The sequence below is a fragment of the Penicillium brevicompactum genome (genome assembly GCF_028827555.1).
Source record: "Penicillium brevicompactum strain IBT 35665 chromosome Unknown utg000003l_segment0_segment0, whole genome shotgun sequence".
Classification (NCBI taxonomy): Eukaryota; Fungi; Ascomycota; class Eurotiomycetes; order Eurotiales; family Aspergillaceae; genus Penicillium; species Penicillium brevicompactum.
Window position 1 is genome coordinate 4,102,789 of NW_026623206.1, and position 20,090 is coordinate 4,122,878.

The 20,090-nt window shown below is 46.1% G+C and overlaps 6 protein-coding genes across 6 annotated transcripts; 2 read left to right on the plus strand and 4 right to left on the minus strand.

The window, feature by feature from the left end:
* Positions 1-1,630: 1,630 nt before the first annotated feature.
* On the minus strand, positions 1,631-2,532 carry N7506_005374 (uncharacterized protein; the record flags this gene model as incomplete). The annotated part of the gene is made up of 2 exons (XM_056954668.1): positions 1,631-2,019; positions 2,040-2,532. 2 exons carry the CDS (start codon positions 2,530-2,532, stop codon positions 1,631-1,633), a joined length of 882 nt encoding a protein of 293 aa, XP_056813557.1.
* A 2,527-nt stretch (positions 2,533-5,059) lies between these two features.
* N7506_005375 (Band 7 protein) lies at positions 5,060-5,994 on the plus strand (the record flags this gene model as incomplete). Its single annotated transcript, XM_056954669.1, has 4 exons — positions 5,060-5,234; positions 5,283-5,400; positions 5,457-5,554; positions 5,603-5,994. The coding sequence occupies 4 exons, from the start codon at positions 5,060-5,062 to the stop codon at positions 5,992-5,994; spliced, it is 783 nt and encodes a 260-aa protein (XP_056813558.1).
* Positions 5,995-6,531: 537 nt separating this feature from the next.
* On the minus strand, positions 6,532-7,655 carry N7506_005376 (AAA family ATPase Rvb2/Reptin; the record flags this gene model as incomplete). The annotated part of the gene is made up of 2 exons (XM_056954670.1): positions 6,532-7,461; positions 7,533-7,655. 2 exons carry the CDS (start codon positions 7,653-7,655, stop codon positions 6,532-6,534), a joined length of 1,053 nt encoding a protein of 350 aa, XP_056813559.1.
* Positions 7,656-7,715: 60 nt separating this feature from the next.
* N7506_005377 (uncharacterized protein) lies at positions 7,716-8,034 on the minus strand (the record flags this gene model as incomplete). The annotated part of the gene is made up of 2 exons (XM_056954671.1): positions 7,716-7,979; positions 8,026-8,034. 2 exons carry the CDS (start codon positions 8,032-8,034, stop codon positions 7,716-7,718), a joined length of 273 nt encoding a protein of 90 aa, XP_056813560.1.
* Positions 8,035-11,775: 3,741 nt separating this feature from the next.
* On the plus strand, positions 11,776-14,255 carry N7506_005378 (uncharacterized protein; the record flags this gene model as incomplete). Its single annotated transcript, XM_056954672.1, has 3 exons — positions 11,776-12,081; positions 12,132-12,823; positions 12,884-14,255. 3 exons carry the CDS (start codon positions 11,776-11,778, stop codon positions 14,253-14,255), a joined length of 2,370 nt encoding a protein of 789 aa, XP_056813561.1.
* A 3,615-nt stretch (positions 14,256-17,870) lies between these two features.
* On the minus strand, positions 17,871-20,090 carry N7506_005379 (uncharacterized protein; the record flags this gene model as incomplete). Its single annotated transcript, XM_056954673.1, has 6 exons — positions 17,871-18,936; positions 18,986-19,079; positions 19,140-19,184; positions 19,243-19,326; positions 19,396-19,512; positions 19,568-20,090. The coding sequence occupies 6 exons, from the start codon at positions 20,088-20,090 to the stop codon at positions 17,871-17,873; spliced, it is 1,929 nt and encodes a 642-aa protein (XP_056813562.1).

The following is a 20,090-nucleotide window of genomic DNA, read 5'->3' on the forward strand; positions in this document are numbered from 1 at the left end:
ATAACAAACGGCTGTAGTAGCTCCGAAAGGAAGTTGCAGAATGAGGGGTTTCGCTACCGTTTGTAGGTATTGAATTGTATCGCTAACCATTTTCCTACTGATTGTTGTACGGCTTGGGGGACTCTTTCGATGAGATAATTGTGTCGCCAGCTGTGAGAAGCCCGGTGTTTGAGAGGCGGAGTATGAGTGTCGACGGTGCTTTTGTAAGAGGTTCGAGGATTCGGCTGCTCCCTTTCTCGCGTTCAGTTGAGGCAGGTCTTGATTTTCAGCCTTTATGGCGTTTGAAGGCATCCTATAGCCTCTCGAGCTGGCAATAGAAGTAGCTACCTCTGTAGCTACAGAACCAGTGGACTGGTCAACAGACAGCCGTAGAACCTGGCTTGTGTGGCTGCGATTACCGTGGACAAACTTGCCAACGATCCGACGCAATTTTTCAGCCGATCCATTGCCTCCATGAGATATATTGTCAGCTGATGGATTCCTCGAGAAGGGGATCTAAGATAAAAATACCAGTTTGCCATGTCAGTTCATTGTGTTCTTCTGTGTCTCGGGTATTGGACCTCTTTGGTACCTACGACAGCTCATTATCCATGATGTCTGCTTGGTCTTTCTAGTGACGGCGCTGCACTGGCAATATTTTGGTGCAAAAGAAGCATAATAGCATACCCACGCGCTCGAAATCAGTTTCACAAATTTGTTCTCCTTGATTGCTTCACAACCTCTATTTTTATCGACGCTAGGCCTTATTTGACTAGTATATATTTATTACCTTTTTCCAATTCGACAGTTATGGCTGGGCGAGGCCAGATGTAAGCCAAGGTGGGCCTGGCCAAGACAAAAGAAACAACCGCAGAGAATAAAATGGTGAAACTGATTTCGAGCGGACCTGTACACCATGGGACAATCATGAGCTTTTAAATGTTTGATGTCCACCATGAAAGATATACCCACTATTAAGTTTTCGCGGGTTACCATACCAACGCCGGATCCCAGATGACTGCGGATGATGATTTTTTGCCTCAATTAGCAGGACCGAGGCGAAACGCAGTCAATAACTAGTCTCTATGGATATAAGAGGCTGAAGCAGGATAGGAAATTGAAAGCACAAAAGCAGATGGATAAAAGGGGCTATTTCCTATAGAAATTTGTATCTAAGCCAGAGATATACATTTATAATACTGTAGTGCGATACCCAGATATAACGATATACAATGGCCCAACCAACTGTATCGTACTAAATTGATTTTACTGGAATACTTTAGACGAGCGGATAAAGTATGAAGGGCATGTTAATTACCAATAGTATGGGTACGACCTGATGTCATGGCTCAATACCGGAAGCGATTGGTTGGATGGTCGATAGCGAATTTGCGCAGCCCCTGTTACGATCATTTTTCGACAAGGAACTTTCTCGCAAAAATTGCCGGGGGAGTTATTAAATGTAAACGCCAATTGAGAGAAGCAAATCAACAAAGATTAGCTTATTTTCAAAAGAAGCTCTTTGACTTAAGACTCAGTAGATTGCTACATTGTGAATATTTCTATACGCGCCAGGTCAAGAGTTATCTGAGCGTAGGATAGTTGAATTAGTTGTCAACTTCAGCCACTATAACGTGACATTTAGATGTCCTTATGAAAAAACCACCCCAGCCACTAACAAAGCTACAACCCCAAGTCCCAACCCTGGACGATGGGCAATACCCAGTGAACGGTCACCTGAGTCATTCGATTCCTTGCTGGGCTCACTTTCACCATTCAAGTTATGACCCGAATTGCTCGTGCCCGCAGAGCTGGAGATATTGTTGCTGCTGCTTCCAGAAGATGTCGTGCTGACGTCCCCAGCTTGACTGTGTGTATTCCGCGCCTGATTTGCATATTTCCATTCTACCTTGTCCCCTGTGTTGATATCATCGAATCCAGCCTCACAAGCATCCATATCCGTCCGACCATCAAAGTATGTGTCTAGACATTTCACTTGCTTCTCGTTCAGTTTCGCGTTGAACGGCTGCGGCTCTCCCCCTTCGAAATGAGTGATAGACACGAGTGAGAAGCTGCTTTGGCCATGACATTATCCAGGTAATCGGGACATTCCTTGAATGATAAATCTGAGCCACTTCCATCATTTACAACGGTGAAGTAAAGGTTTCCTGCCGCCACATGGCTAGTCTGAATGAGCGTAGAGTCGCCACGATCGTCGCAGGTGGTTGTGGTATAGCTCCAGGAGAGAGTATAAGAGCCGGCATCCAGATTGTCGCCCCAATATGCCGAGTCTGCCAGGAGCGCGGTTGTGCCGGCGGTATAATTAAATTTCTTGCCACCGTTGCTGTCGTCGAAACTGTTGGACAGGAAGAAGTAGGCGTCGTCACTATTTAATTTCCAGTTTATCCTGTATTCGAAGAAGACGGCCGTGGGGGCATTTTGGAGGGTAAACACAACGGGCGGGGTTGTCATATTGTTGTACGTTGTGTTGCGTGGGAACAAGACATCTAGCTCGATCCCAACCGGGCTGGACAAGTTTGTCGTTGCAGTCATAGCGGGTCGGGACCAGAAACACGAAAAAAGGATAGAGGTAGCAATTGCTTTTCTTTTCTCGTACATCCCTTGGATAATGGTGAGAATAGAGTGAACAGTGGTGAAATACTGTGAAGAAGACAGTTATTCGAGGTCGAAGGGTTCGGGGACTCAGTCGTTATGGGGAGTGGTCATTCGAACTGCTACTACCATAGTGGAAACTAGATCCTATTTAATATAACTTGGCGACGACAAGAATTGGTCGTTCACTTGGTCCACTTCCCGTCAGGGATACGAGGCCAAAGCACTCGGTGATCTCGTTTGATGATGGATTTTGTTAAACTTGAATGAGGATCCTCGAGCTCCGTACGGAAATGTACGCTATTTCCATCACAACTTACTAATTTATGTTTCTGATTTTTTTCCTGGTGTCTCCACCAAAATTTATTCCGAAGTTTTCAAAATAGCTGTGGTACATTCCTAAGCTTAAATAAGGTCCGTACTTGGACTCACAATACTTAAGAATGGTTGAATCTCTGCGACTGAAGAGCTATTCAATTGCTAACAATCAAAATCCCTGTTCCTTTCTTTCAGCTGCGAGGCAACATGGTTCTGTGGAGACAAGTGACTGTGTTCGCTTAGGAATTGGTTGACCTCGTATTCAGTGATGATCCCTTTCCATAGTGGAGACAACACTCGGTGATCGGTCTTGGTATGGCTCTTGGCGTCTTCTAGACAGACAAGATATAAAGAGGAAGCAATAAGGTAGAAAATCATTATAATTTGCAAGCCACGATGAGCAATGAAAGGCTACAGTGCGGTTGGCAGCTCACACTGATTTTGTTCGAGTTACTTCTTTTTCCTTTTGTGTTCCTTATCGGATTTCCTATTATGATCTACCTAGGAAATAAATACCGTGGGGAACTTGCAAATCATCCCAAAGTTCTCCAGCCTCCGTACAGCCCGTATATATGGAGTAGTGCGGTCGCACCTGTTGTCGCTGTGTGTTCAGTCCCCTTCGTTTTTCGTTTAATGACTGACCCACATACTGACAAATCTGGTGCCTCAGGGTAGCTTAGGCGTAGGATGGACTGTCTTGATGCTTATTCCCCAGATCAGAATGAGGACAAGCAGATCTTGGTGGATAGCAGTGACCATCTTCCGCATTATTACTGCTGGTATTTTGATCGCATCTTTTACCCTCACTGCCCAATACTTGCCACTTCCAGTCGGGTCCTGTGAGTACTATTACGAGTGGCGACCAGGAGAGAATCCCCCAGAAGGCACCAGACCTATATTTCAGGTACTCCCACACGGGAAATGGTGGGATGGAAGAGCCCGCACTTGGCGGTGGACTGATTCATGCCATCGTTTACTTTCGCTTTGGGGATATGAACTGGGGTTAGCGTGAGTTGCACCCTTCTAGTCCTCTCCTTGTCAAGCCATCTGATCATTTCTTATGCAGGATTTTCCTTCTGGTGTGTGCTTGTTCCTCTGGCATCCTGTCAGCACGCTTGCATAAAATTCCAAGGAAATACCTGTTCAAAAAATAGTGTATTAATTGAAGGTATGTGCAGGATGCCATATTCCTGTCACTGGACTGATTTATCATAATAATCGTCCTTCACCACGCTTTATACTTCTCAATAATGTTTTAGATGGTAGAAGAAAATGTGCATGGTACAACGTGCATCCACAGGGGCAATTACTCCCTGCCACAGCAACTACAGTATGCTTGGTGGTGATAGAACCTAGGTAACTAACATACAGTTGACAACCTGAGCTAAGACAGCGATCCCGTAGTTTACGATTGACCACGTAAATCTCGCGTCCGCCCCATTCTCGACGAGGACCTTGACGTTCTCTATCTTTCCTCTACGAGCAGCTGATTAGTGATAATCCATTGCTAAGTACAAGAACTTACCAATTCATCAACCGTCGATAGTTGATTTGTCCAGGATTTGTTGCCCAGAAGGTTCGCCACATTTCCACGGACGTATTCGTTCTCGCGTTAGCTCATGTTATGATTCTAGCATGGCCACGATAGACTTGAGTCAAATATTGTCCCTTGGTAGAGACATAGTGGACGTCTATAAACTAGGCCTTGAGCTCTCACATTTGACATGCTGCATGGAGAATGTTCAGATATGTGGCGCAAGGGCCGAATGGGAATGGAAGGATCTAGCATTTCTAGTTGTTGACATGTGCATGAAGCTATGTAAATAGTAAGTGAAGACATTAACCCGTATCATTTGAATCAAGCCATGACGATCGCGGCTACTCGGCAATGCATGTGGACCAGTGCGCCTGAAGACGGACTCAGCCTTGCCCCAGGGGAGGCTTAGAATCATCAATCCAATGAGCATTTAATGAGTACATTGTCAAAGAGTAGACAGCAATAAGTCTACGACTCCCACTGCGGAGAAGTGCAGCTGCCCGAGAGCTCTGTTTTCTGTTTACATTTAAACCCTGCGACCCCCTCATTCCATCTACCCCTGCCCTCCCTTCGCTTAACTCTTTTGAAGTATCCAGGACTCATTATCTTATCATGTCTGTAAACAATGCAAGCAACAGCAAGGCTCCGGCCGGGGACGCCGAGATCCGTCAGAAACGTCTCATCAACGTCCAACCTCTCCGTCCGAATGAACTGCAGCCCAAGTATGCACAGAGAATCCAACACGATCTTAACGATCCCGATGCGCACGGCTGGTTCGCCGGTTTGAGTAAGTCAAACCCAAATCCGCATGATATTCATTCTCTAACCACCATAGTCCACAGCATGGGTGCATGTATCGGTTATTGCGGAGCTATTCCCTGCTGTATCTGCTACCCCAACCCTTTCGAGCCTGTCGAACAAGGTGCAGTCGACTTGGTCTCACGACTCGGACGGTTAGGCTTTCCAGTCTGTCTCCCTGTGTCGCGCACAACTAATATGATCTCCATAGCTTCGAACGATGGGTCGATCCCGGTCTGGTCAAAGTGAACCTGCTCAGCGAACATATCACAACCGTCGATGTCAAGATTCAGATCGTCGAGACGTCCTGTTAGGTCTGCATGACCAAGGACAACGTCACCCTCAATCTGACCTTAGCCACATACTACGAAGTGGTCTCTCCCCACAAGGCCACCTTCGGAATCACCAACGTGCGACGAGTCGAGCACACCCAGACTACACTGCGCCATGTGATTCATTTGATTGGTGCCCGCGTGCTACAGGATGTGATCGAGCGCCGCGAGGAAATCGCCCAGTCAACGTCCGAGATTATCGAAGAGGTCGCTGCTGGCTGGGGTGTGAAGGTCGAGTCGATGCTCATCAAGGACATTTTTTTCAGCCATAATCAGCAGATTCATTCTTCATGGCCGCGCAATCCAAGCGAATCGGTGAGAGCAAGGTCATTACCACACGCCGAAGTCGAGTCTGCCAAGTTAATGCGCCAGGCCGCCGATATTCTGTCCTCAGCGCCGGCCATGCAGATCCGGTAGCATTATGTAGATGTATCAACTAATAATATTTAGTGCTTGGCGAGAACAACAGTATTTGATATCTAACGGAGCGTAATCTTTGTAAATAAATAGAACGATTCTCTGTTCCGTGGTCTGCCAATCGACAGCATTCAGTACCCAAATTTACCAGTTGATCTTCGATCGCATCTAGATGATTGAACTTGAAGCGATTGAAACACAGCATCGCCGAGCCTTGACTTCGAAAATGTAGCCCGATCAGCGTTCCGAACTAAATACACTCCAATTTCCTGTCTCCAACACACCCCAACGAAATTTTGCGTTATCTCTGACCGGCGCGGTGGGGCGGTGAGGGGCGGCAAATTAAACTTGCTGCATCGTTCCGTTCAACTGGTTGTACCCATCAAAATAATTATAATAGTCACTCTGGAGCTCTTTGCCTTAACCTTAGGGAACGGATATTAGGTTCTGAATTTTTGAATGGTTTTAATGAAAATATTATTTTCTCTCAGGGGAACAACTCCGCAAAGACTGGTCGGCTACCAGGGCGCTTTTTCACTATATTATGGCATTAATATTGATGGCAGTAGAGATTTTAACAGAGCCCTGGTCGCCAATTAAGCTCTCCTCATATTGTTTCAAGAAATCCACGCTCCGAGCTGGGTCGTAGAACAACCGGAAGCTGCTCTGCACGTCGTCGACAGTGACCTGCTTAGCATTGCGTTTTTGGCTCAAAAGATGGGACGTAGTAATGATGTTGATAGCATATCGTAGGTTCGACTCCTGACCAATTTTGGTGAGGAGTTCTAGAGCATGAGGCGGAAGATCAATTTCTATTTCCTGTGCTCGGATGGCTAGAATTTGACGAATTTCGTCAGTCGAGTATGACTGCGTGCTGACGATCACTACCCGGTCAAGGAAATCGACAGGTAGGCCGTGAGGAGAGATATAGGTAGTTCCGCGGATACGTGCTTGGCCGCGATTACTGGCCATAATGACGATAGGGGCTAACTTGGCTTCAAGAGCACGGTTGATGTAGGAGAAACACTCAATATCGAGCATATGTACCTCGTCAATGAACAGCACACCGGGCATAATCTCTGCCTTGCCCTGGTCTTCCAACTCAGCCAGCGTTATATTGGTTTGTTCCCGAACTTCGCTCCGAATCTCGCCTGTGTTACCAGAGAAGAGAGCTAGATAGTCGTTTGAACATGAGTTGACCACATCAATTTCATGAAGGCTAACGGTGTGGAGAGTTTCCCTGCGAATTTGGACCCGGCCTTCGGGGCATGGGACAAACTTGGTTTCGGCGCCTATTGCGTCGTAATCTTGAGAGCGTGCGTATGACCGGCCGAGCTTTATGATCTTACCCGAGGACTTGTGAATCGAAATGACTTCCCCTGCAATTAACCGTTCCTTAGACATGGAATCGATCATCTTAGTTTCCATTTCGTAAATTGTTTCCATGTCGGTGGTCTTGATCGTGAGCTTTCCTTGTTTATTGCCATGTAGGGGTCAGTTACAATGGCACCGATTATCCAAATCGAGTATAAACTCACGCCAGTGGCACTCCGGTCGATTTGAATCTCAACGACTTCGCCCTCAATCACTTCGCTTTCTTCCCTAATGCGCACGCCAATGGACTTCCGGAACTCCTGGGTCAAGGCTTCTGCTTTCGACATTTGCAATGAGAAGATTTCAGAAGAAGAAAGAATTGTGAAAGATACATCCGTTCCAAGAGATTATGCCATGCCCATTGCAATTGCTGTCTTTCCTGTGCTAGGAGGTCCCGCGATCAGAACGGCGTAGCCAGCCATCTTGCCTTCTTTGACCATCTGCAGAATTACCGCTGCGGCCTTCCGGGCCTTCTCCTGGCCCACTAAACCCTCTGATAATGTAAGAGGCTGGAGCGAGTCCGGATCGACACCGAGACCTCTGACATGCGAATGGGTGGCGATGAGGTTTAGTCCTCGGAGCTCCTTGCTTTCTGCGACGATCGATATTGGCTTTTGGCATCAGCGACAGGGGAAATATGGGTACATAAGAACTCACGACGTCCATTTAAAATCCATCTAAGGCAAGTCCCTTCTTTCTGATAGGGAAATTAAGTTGATGAAGTTGCGTCAGAGGTCAAAAAATCCGAAGAGGATGAGACAGGGCAGATCGCAGTTCGGCGTGCAGTCACCGCCCGGTAGATTAAGGTTCTAAAGAAATCAATGTTATTTTGCTTTTTTGGGGCAGGCGAACGTGGAGATTGATCAAAACTAGGTGGCTCGCATAGTCCTGCTTGGTCCGGTCGGCGGCGGCTCAAATTCCTGAGTGTGACTCTCTGTTCCTTTCCTCCTTAGTTTAAGGGTTTGTTGCAAGGGTTATGTGGCTAAACGATATGATATGTCCGCTTCGCCCGGGCGCAGTGACTCACCATTGTATCAAGGGGAGCGCGAGAATTTGCAGGGTGCCTGTGGCTGACTGAATTTAGTAGCATGAAATCCACTGAGATCTGAGAGGGAACAAAACCTAGCTTGATTTCTGGGTCTGATTACACTTACTAAAACCCAATTTACTTGCAAATGGAGTGCTTCACCCGATTGAGCTGGACTGACAATAGCCCTTTCCATGCAAGTGAGCTTGATCCGCGACGCCCGTTCTTCTCCATCAATTGCCAGATATCGACATAGACCAATGGCTGTGAGATATCCGAGCCTTTCACGAACTTGATGTAAATGCTACTTGATATGCTTAGAAATAAGCCCCGCCTCTTCCATCACTAATGAGCGCGTGTCCAACATGACTATATATAATCGGTCATGCCACGATAATCGGATAATCGAGGGCCTCGCTTGACAGTCTTCAGTCTCCATCATTTCACTCTGACTTATAGGTGTCGGTTCCTCTAAAGATGTGGGGGCATTTTGGATAACCGAGGCGTAGGTCGGTTTTCGGAGTTGGGGTGGAGAAATAGCGGTCGGGATGCAATTCAGCAGATCAGGTCCAGACGGTGGAAGAGCTAGAGTCCCACGGCCAATTTTCTATCAATGCGCCACAGGGGGATGTTACTTCTTCAAGCATATGACGAACGATCGGGGCGGAGTTTTGATTTTTCCTGGTCCAGTCACCAGACGTGATTTGATATCTGAGGGGTTCTGAGGGACTCACCCCTATATGAGGTACGCTTCACTTAAAACAGTATCGATAAATGGCTTTGTTGAAATGACATGTTGATTAATAAGATGCTGACCATTGATGCGTATTTGGAAAGCAGCTGTTTCGCAGAAAAGCGCGTTGATTCTTGATTGAAGGTTATGCATTCGTTCTCTGACTTCACTTCATGTGATGAGAGTATTTATTGTACAAAATATGCAGTGTCGTTCGTCTCCGGCCAATTCGAGTTTTTTGCGCATAGATGGTTCGAATTGCCGTAAATTTCTGCGGAGATAAATGATCGTAACTTTGCTGTCTGCTGCTTCAACGGCCATTCTGAGACGTAGAAAAAGACTGGCTCTCTATCATGTCGCGAATGAGATCAAACTTTGAAGCAGAAAGCCCCGGAGCCAAATATTTAAATTGGGCTTGTGACAGCTCTTGGTAAAGTATAGACGGTGTGATGTTGAAAGAATAGTTGTTTACGCACAAAGAAAGGGAGGAGCACTGGGTGATAGGTAAGTAAGGCAGTTTCGTGTAAATTACATTGTCGACGTTCGGGATCGTATTGTAGATACTATCCCTATCTAAGTAAGCGGTTTGAGGGGCGGATTGGCACCCAGGTTTTCCACATTGGGACTAGCGCTTGTAGGATCCTTGCTCGGGAACCAAGAAGGAAGAATGTACAGGTATCGCTGATTTCGAAAAGTACTTTACGTATGGGCTTTTAATTCGTATATGAAAAGACAAATGGTTGTATCGGGAATATGCATGAGGAGGTTTCAAGCTTCATGACTTCATACTTGTTAGAGAGTACATTTACTTCGGTCCTTGTAAAGTACATACTGTATTGGTGCATCTTCTAGAAAATTGAAAATCAGCATTACAAAGTTGATGGTTCTCTACATCGACTCATCATGAGCCAATCAACCATGAAACTCTTGCTCGATTTCTCAAGCTTCCAATATCCTGTGGGCATGGCGATGTTCAAACACGGGATGCCTCCACCCTGTCTTTAAACATCGTGAAAAAATGGTCCACGCATTATTTGACGGACGCAGCCTTTTCAAATCCTCAACCAGCAGTTGAACCGTACCAGTGTTCAATTCCCTCGAGAACTGTAATCACGCTTATTTTCGAATCAACGTCATCTGACTTCTTAGAATACAAATCGCTACCAGAGAGGCGAAGTCTATAGTATAGTCCGCTTCTTTGCCTCCTCCTTGCTCAAATTTCCAATAATTCACAACCACAACGTCAAGACATATCCCGAGGTATCATGGCGCCAAAAAATACTTCGCAGCGATCCTCTTCGAAGAGAAAATTAATGCGACAAAAGCAATGCCGTCGCAAGTCCAATTTGATAAAGAAAGCACGTGAATATAGTAGGATGTGTGAAGCAGACGTCTGCTTGGGAATACGACTACGGGAGACGGGTCAAGTGTTCATCCTTTCAGCGGACGCATCAGGATTTTGGGACTTTCTTGGGTCCCAACTAGTATGCCGTCAGGTATCAATCATTGGATATAAAGACTAACTATCTTAGAATTCCTACTACCCCGCCCCTCATTTAATCACAGAGCAAGATTTGGAGACGGCTGGAAATACCGCTGTGGCGGAGCAATGAAGCAAACTGCCAATCGCAGTTCTTTGAAAATGATAGAAACTACGCTCTTTACCAAATCCCTGCTTGCAATGCCATAATGTCACTACTCGAAACCCAGGGACCAAAATACGAATCCTTACTCAGCTTAGTGGGCTATGGTTTAGGATCCAACTACGCAAAGCGATATGCAGGCTAGAGAAACTGTTTGTACAGTGATGTTCGAAATCAGTTATACCATCGCACTCTTTTGACTTGATTTCTGGAAAGTAGTTACGGCGGCCATGAGTTCTGATAGGATGGGCTATTTGGGGCCCATTTTCTAAACCGCTTTCCAAATTAGCTGATTTACCTTACAATATAATACAATTTCAAGGAAACAAATAATGTATTTTACCTGAAACCGCAATACGCAGGCTATCTGGTGTACATCGATCTAAGGCAAAGTTACTTTCCCTGCTATCGTACACATATAGAATCTATTATCTAAGATTACTTCAAGTGTTATGGCTTCTAGGCTTCCTATCTTGAAGCTACATCCGATTTTTGTTGGGATGTTGACACAAATCATCACTTATTTACTACGTCTCAAATGTATAGCCGAGAAATCTCTCTCTATCTATATAGCCCTTGAGACCAGTTATATTGTTTTCGTAAGCCCGCGGCAATTCAGAAGTATCTACGCGTGCTAAACTCGAAATGACGGAAAGGACTAGTGGCACAGTTGAAGATAGATATTCTTCGTATGCAATACCCAACATTTTTTCGACAAACAAAGATTTATATCATTCTAGGATCATCTACTGTATCTGAAATTACCCCTACCGACCGATTTGTCGCCATGCCTAGAGTAACGAATTCATGGCATATAGCTGCAGTCAACGTGCCGCACTATACAAGAGGGGTGGCGAATTATGACGTAAGCCCACGTGAGTCTTACGGGCTGGTTTGGTTGGTAAATTCAGTGACGGCGAAGGAGACCGTATAAACCTTTCGCAACGCTCAGTCTGAGTATACGCCACTACACACACAAAATATCTGATTTTTCCAATGGCCAAATGATGTCCAATCGCCTTCCCATTCCCCGCTTGGCAGATCCACAGGCAGGTCGAAAATTTGGCCGTACAGCTCGCGCCTGTGATCAGTGCCGAATACGCAAATGGAAATGTGATGGCAGTAGGCCGAAATGCGGCCAGTGTGCTGACATCAAGGAGTTACTCTGCATTTACTCTGAGCCGAAAAGAGACAGGGATAAAAAAGAATTGGAGCGTGTAAAGCAGAAAGCGAACCTTTATGAAGGACTACTTCGAGAGGTAATTCACGAAGTTGAACTTCCTTTGGCGAAGAAAATCGGGCAAGCATTGGTTTGTTTCAGGGTACAATTACAGTTCATTCACACTGACTTGCAGTATAGCGACATTCGTCTCAAAGGGTTACGCCACAGGAAGGTGTAACTATATCGTCAAATGCCGCCTCGCCCTCTTCAGCTGGCTCACTGGACAACCTCGACGTTCTAGATGAGGACATAAACAGGAGCAAACAGAGTAGAGCGACCGGATACCTAGGTCAAAGCTCTGAGGTTGCCTGGATGCGCGGTCTGGAAACAGAAGCTAGTAATCGATCTGGCAACGAAAAGGCATTGGAAGGTAGACGCAGCTTATCACCCCCGGAGTCTGTTCCCATGGCTTCCTTCAATTATCATATCGAATCAGCCGAGTATCCTGGTTCCGAAGTCAATAATTCCTATGAGCTGCCATCGAAAGCACTGGCACAATTGCTGCTGGGGTTATATTTTGACAGTGTCCAGCCGTCTCTGCCTATAATTCGCCAGGACCTTTTTATCGACCAGTTTAATTTACTCTATTCCGAATGGTCAAAAAATCCGGGAAGAAAATGGCTAGCTGTGCTGAACCTGATCTTCGCTATTAGCAACAGGCTTTGTCAGATTTCTGGTCGAGATATTCCAGACATGGGTCACCAATTCTTCTCTCGAGCACAAACTTTGAACATATCTGAAAGTTTGATAGAAGACCATGAAGACCTGCAGCAAGTACAGGTTGAAACACTTGCGGCGTTCTATCTTTTAACCTCGTCTCATGTCAACAGGTGAGTCGCACGCTGACAGATATACCAGAACACCAGGATTAGTCATCTGACGGACCGTAGGGCGTGGAAAATGATTGGCACCGCGGCACGCTCCAGCATCTCTCTGGGTCTGCACTTACGAGCCTCACATAACAAGTTAGACGCGCAAGCTCTCGAAGCTCGGCACAAGCTTTGGTGGTCTATTTTCATCCTAGAGAATCTTCTCTCTGTTATGACTGGGCGGGCCTCCGGTTTAGGAAACAGCTTCTTCTCAGCACCCCCGCCTCTCGCCTCGGGAGACATGAGTCCTTTTACCAATAAGTCATCAAACGCCCGTCTAGACCGGCCCTCTGAGAACCCGCCTATGCAATGGACAATGAACCAGAAATTCGAGCAGCTCAAAGCTCAGCGAGCTGTTACTAAGGAAATGCACGCGACCAACGAGCTCTACTTCTTCTATCTCGCTGATTTGATTGTTATATCGCACACCGCGTCAACCAAAGTCTACAGCACCGATGCCGTGAAGCGAGGACTGGATGACATCGAGAGACGTATCCATCTTTACAACAGCATGATGGTCGAGTGGCGTTCTGGTCTACCGGATAGTCTCAGCTTCGAGGTACTCGACACTAGCCCGAACCTTCCCATCATGGATTCCTTTAGAATTTCTCTAGCTATGCATTACTACAGCTCTCGCATCATTCTCAACAGGCCGTGTCTCACAAGAAAAAAGGATGGCAAGAGCGCTGATACGAGTCGTCTTTCTCGCCAGAGGAGAGATATTGAAAAAACCTGCTTACAATCGGCTTTTGCGATTCTTGAAATTTTCCCAAATGAACCAGTCTCAGAATGGCTTTGCTCTGCTCCTTGGTGGAACGTTCTTCATTTTCTGGTTCAAGCCATCACTATCTTGCTTATTCAGTTTTCCTTTGGCTGCTCATCGCAAATGCAGAAAAGCCCAATTTCAACCAGCGACTGGAGTAGCGAACAATTTATGGAGCGTCCCGAAGCCGCCGATCATGAAGCTGTTCGTATCGCGACCAAGAAAGGCTTGGCATGGCTGTGCCATCTTGGAAGAACGGACGATTCCGCTCATCGGGCGTTTGAAATATGCGACAGCTGCGTTCGACGTATAGAGTCGAGGTGTTTCGACCAGGGTGATTTGGCCGCTGCGAACGATCCATCTGGGACGCCCCATCAGGACGTACCCGATGATGAGACCCATCGACAGGGTCGAAGCAAGCTCAACGTCTCTGACTCTCAATTTGCTGGTTCGGGGGTCTTTGGGTACGATCGGAATAACGGTGGCCATGACAACCACTCGGAGTATACTGAAAGTTTCGATCTAATTGAACCGTCCGTTGGCACATTGAGGGCGGATATCGACATGTCCGACTACATTCCTGACCCCGAAAATGCAAGTCTGGAAGACTTACTACAATTGCTCAGGTAAAGAAAGAATGAGAGAAAACAGGCAACGTATGGCTGACGGGAGAGGGAACTAGCTAGCAACGTTTCCAGATTGCCAGATCGCCAGACTATAAGACAATTAAAGATATTTAATCAATGGAAGTTGACTGATGTCTGGTTTGAGAGCGGTCAGAGCTCCCTCCAAGCTTATTTTTTACTGTTCCATTTTCAGATTGTTCCATGTCATATTACTATACTGAGACAATGACGCATAGATGACAATACATAAAATTACGATGGCCGTTCTGCTATGATTTGGGGCGGCGACTCAAAAGGGTTAGTATGCTTCGGAATTATTTTTCCGATAATCAAGAAGAGAAAGTACGGTGGTATAGCTGATTTTGAAAACTACTGTACAGTAGGGAGTTGCGGCAGGAATTACGGGAGAAAGTCGGCGACGCGTTTAATAACGTGTCGAGCTTGCTAGGGGGTTCTCAAGAAGAAAGGAGAGGTCAGATATATCATGCCTCGCGAGCCAAGACGGTGGATGCTGTATTGGACTTCGCGGAGGCATCACAAAGATTCCGCAGTCGCGCGCCACGAGGGCAGCTTGACAATGTTAACGGCAATTAGGCCACGAAAGGCCTTGGCGAGGCTCCAAGTTCGTTCCAGGAAGTGGCACACTTTACATGTACATACATGGATACATATAGTCGCTGTATACTGCATATCGCTTTGCGAGGGGTCAGTGTAAATGAAACTACTACTACTACTACTACTGTACAGTAGATTCCAAGACTGGGAGTAATGGGTCTCCGCAGCAGGCAAGTCTAGGCTTCTTGGGTTGCCCGCTCTTACTAGCACCCCACATCAATATGTTCTCAATCTATAGATGGAACGCCTTTGTCTCATGTCCCTATGCCAATATGGTAAAGGGGGTTTTTTCGGGTTTGAAATGCCAGCAGAGGATAAACATTAAGTTTCGGGGCTCCTGGGAGCAAAAATTTGTATTTGATTTGAGGGAGTAAAATAGGGCCCCATCAATTTATATTTTGGCTTATACATGAGCTCCTTGGAGTATGTATTAGCTGCTTCTGTGAGCTACTACAGCCGCCAATAAGCGTCCAGTCGAAGGTGGAAGATTCTGTTATTAGGGGTATTTCATCGGTCACTACTTCCAAAGATGAGCTAAAAATACTGTTTGAATCCCCGAAGAAATCAGATTATCAGAATCTCCACGGGAAAATCATTATCACAACAAGTCGACTTTCCTTTCTACCTTGCTGAATCCTCAAGCTCATACACCGCCCAGTTCCAGTCTATTTTCTGTAATAGCTCTGAAATTTTTTTTGATAAAAATTTGAAGCACACAGAAAAAAAGAAAAAAAAAACACATTTACGTTGTAAAGTACAAAAAGGTATTGGGACTTCCCCAGCCCGATTCAGTTTAGCGCGATCTTAGTGGGGCGCCGGGAAAGAAAGAAAGGAGTGTTTGAGGGGCAATCTGCTTTCGATTTCTACTGTACTAGTGAATGAAAAATCTTGTATTTTTATGACCTTCTACAATAGCTCAAATATCACAATCTGTTTGAAACTGATATTGAAGGTCTTTCTTTATCAAAGTGAATGGATTATTGAAGGTATCGCTTGTGGCGGTTCTGGTAAGACAAAGATATTCGACTTTTACCTGTTGTCTACTTCCCTTATGAGTTAAATATGTAATGATCATCCAGAAACAGCTGGTTATTACCTCGCTAAAAAAAGTGGGTATATAATAAATAGATATTAATATATAATCTAAAAAAAGAGTCCAGTGCGGGCCCGGGTTGGAAGGTTTGACACCGGACCCAACTTAGGTCCGATGCTGGGTCGGGACCTTCGACCCATTTCCGGGTCGTGCGGAAGTCTACAGACCTGCGAGTTTGATTTTGTATTTAGATTATTCAAGCATACAAAATAGTGGTCCTTAGTATGTGTTCTTAAAATCGACTAGCTAAAAGCTCACTCGTGTTGCTCCTTCGTGGGAGCAAATTTACAGATCAAGATGTTGCTTGAAGCTATTAATAGATCTTTATCCAAAACCTTACGTATATACTCGTTACGTACATACTCGTTACTTGTTCTATATATTCTGAAATACCATTTTATATCCACCTCCAAAATTCCAAATCATTGGCTCGACTTGGTGTCTAGAATACGTATTTCATAACAAAGGTATATAAAAAAGTAGATAAATGTTGACAAATATATGTTACGGACATGCAGTCACCAATCAGTTGCGGGGAACGCAACCTGATAATGGGCCATCGAGCGCCAATCAGTTTTATGTCAGCCATAGTTACGTGGACTAATATCAGAAAGTCGTGGTCTTCTCGTCGTACCTTTCCGATATGGAATAACGGGAAGATTAGTGGAACGTATTTGACATCATAGGATCGGCAGATTTCTGCGATGTCACGGTTCCTGCGACTAGATTTGTTGTGGGAAGTATTATGTTGCAAGGTGGGTTCTATTGTAGGAACGTCTTGTTAGTATACGTGACTAAATATATCCTACGATAGGATCTAACGTAAGGTACTGTAGTTCGTGGGAGTAGTCTAGAACTATATATGACATATCTTATCGTAGGATAGGACTTATCCTAGTATAGGATCTATCCTACGAGAGGAAAGAAGAAGTTTGGATATATAAGGATACTTATTTATATATCTAGTTTAATTCTTTATCTTCAATCTATATATGTTACTTATAATTACTTTTGGAACTTTAGAGACTCGATTACTTGATTATAACTTGACAACCATTACGAATCGACCAATATCCTGGTATAGATTTATTCGACGCCCTACCTGGTATTGTTCCTCGATACCCTCAAGATACTTGGTCTGTAGTAAGGCCTGTGAGGCAACAGTACAGTTGAGAGACAGATCGTTGAGACCTGATAGTCTGCGGGACTACGGCGGACAGTATACCCGATTCCATTTAACCTAATGACAACCAGTTAGCGTGTGCGTAATAATATAAAAGTAAATATAGCGATTAAATCCCTCAATTCATGGCGATCTCCCTGAAATCCTTGTCTCAACTTGCCCAAGATCGGTCCTCTTGGGTCCAATTCGCTCAACGTTAGCTCTTACTAAGTGGCTTGGAAACTCCGTGAAATATTTTTTTTTTGCCCTGGCACGAGAAGATTTTGCCATTTCTACACCTCGTCCATGTATTTTATAACTAGGTTACATCAAAAACGCCATTAAGTAGAAGCACACCCATGAGAGGAATGTGACGTGATTGTGAGAGCTTCATTACGAACTGACTGATATATGTCCGATGTTTACTTAGGTTGCGGGAGTAGCGCGAGTAAGTAGTGTAATGGGGAAACCGCGCCACATCCTCAGGTGCGCCACAGTGTCCAGAATGGCAGTTTTAGCTCTCGATCGTACAGTGTAGAAATCAAGCATCCTACACATACCTGAGAAACAGCATATTTTCCTACTTTGGTCGTACAGTCGGCCTGCTTCTCTCCCCATGATCCCCGCCGAGCACTGAACACCCCTGTCGTCTTGTCTGCGATGTCAGACCGCCAGCGCGCTCTTCCCACTTCAGTAGGTAGTTTGCACGGCACCATTGTTATCAGAGAGACCTCAATGGGGACTTTCATTCACACCCCTGCTTCTTCTCTAAATTGCTCTCCATTGAGAAAAGCACACCGACTGAACAACTTTTCCCAATGAAGCGCATTCTCTGCGTCGGTGATGATGCCCATGTCGGCCCCAGATCCTTCGCTACATGTAATGGACTCCGAGCTATGAGGGCCACCAAAAAGCTGCACTGAGATATGACTAGGTACGTCCCCCGTTGAGGCTTTTGAAAAGTCTTTCGAGAAGGCAGGCGGCCATGAGTGAAACCTATCGTCCGCCCCTCCAGGAGTTCCGTGCACGAACCGATTAATCTTCCGGCTGAAATATCTAGCCAACGCAAGCTGTGCGTCCGAGTTATCTGCCCCAGCCCCTAGGTGGTCGTTGTAGAATAGGTAGGGGATATCGCTGAGGTGAGCGACACCCCACATCGATACACCCATGGAATCGAAGACTGGCATGTATCTGGTTTCGTTGAATTCATATAGCCGCACCTGGGAGGCTTTCACGCCCCCATTTTTGACGTACTGCCACGTAAAGTCAAGGACAGGGCAGGTGAACCAGATGTCGCGGTTCAGCTGTGCAGCGCGATAGTACTGCGGAGAAAGTCGTCCCTCGTGCTCTGATTTGATCATGTGTTCAAAGTCCTCCAGAGGATACAGTTGTAGGAGTTTCTCTTTCGTGGATCCAGAAATCTTGTGCAGCCATAGTCCAAAACTCGCCAGAACTTCGTCGTCCGTTGTAATTGACGGCAGTGCGTACCAGGCGCCATCATTTGACACCCAGGAGGCTATAATAGGTACTTCCTTGGCAAACTTTGCTGCACGTGTCAACTCCGAGGGCCTATCTTGAATGAAGTCATCGTCGATCGTTGGGTAGAAATACGCTTCGCCGAAAGGTGGACGGGCTGCCCGAGATGCAGCCACGGATAGATTGGTCAGTTGTTCAAATGGAACACTCTGAAGACATTTCAGTGTCTGCGAATCTTTGCCACCGCCGCATCCTACTTGTTGTGCAATGGCAGCCGTGTGACTCGCAACCAGGTCTGGCTGGCTGTTGAAGTTCAGCCCTGGACCACCAGACATCATTCTAAGGCCGCGGATCAGCATTGGACAGTTTCAGGCCTTTGCCTACCTACACCGCTTGCTGAAATGGAACAGCTTGATGGCCGTCGAAGGCAGTTAGCTGCAGACCAATGTCACTAGCCCCTACGCTTTGGCCGATAACAGTCACTACACCATAGGCTATCAGCAAATTGGTTCTTGAATCCAGGACACGATAGTTGAGTATACCTCTGTTAGGGTCACCGCCAAATGACTCAATGTTATCACGAACCCCTGGTTCCTCGATGTTTCAGCGTTTCGTGGTGAGATCGAAGAGCTCCGAGATACATACACTCCAAAGCAGCACGCTGATCCCGAAGCCCTGCATTTGTGTCTTTCCTCTCAATAAATGCTTCGCCAGTTGCAAAGCCAAATACTAAACTGGAATTAGTAAGTAGTCCACAGCCTGTGCGCACAATTCCATGGACCCTTGTGAATGACGTACAGCCCAGGCGGTAATTTATGCCCACGTATACCAGAGGCAACCCATCAGCAGCAGCCAGCTTTACCAAGCCGTCAGGCTCGTAGAGAACATCGGACGCAGAGCCCAAAGCATGGCCACCTGTGCACTCATTAGGGCCTTCAGCAGTCAACGCGCTCACAAACGGTGGACTTACCCCCATGGATCCAAACCGCGACCGGAAGCTTCGCATCTTTCTGCGTACGTGCTAGTCTCGCAATTCTCAAGCTCAGACAGTTTTCGCTAATATTGGTCACACTACTCGTGAACGGAAGTATGTCCCCCATTCCTTGCGGGCACCAGGCACCAGCCCTGGTGGTATCAATGACTGACCCATTCGCTGGTCTCATTGGAACCGGCGCTGCGAAACGTCGCAGCCCCGTGGGTTCCTCTGCGTAGAAGATGTTCTGGAAATGTTCAATTCCAGCAGGGGATAGACTGCCAAGATAAGTGATGTCTCGTGCGGAGTCCACTACCTTAGGGTCGTGACTTAAATAAAAAGTACTCGAATACTTCTGGTAATAGATTGCGATGATTGCCAGAAGTATGGCCACCACGGATACCAACGAGTGATTAGCCATAACGATTGGAAAGATGTTGTCGGAGGTGCAGTTGGGGGCTATCTTGTGGGGATGACGTTTACCGATCTCCGGCGGACGACTTTCATTGACGGGTGCCAT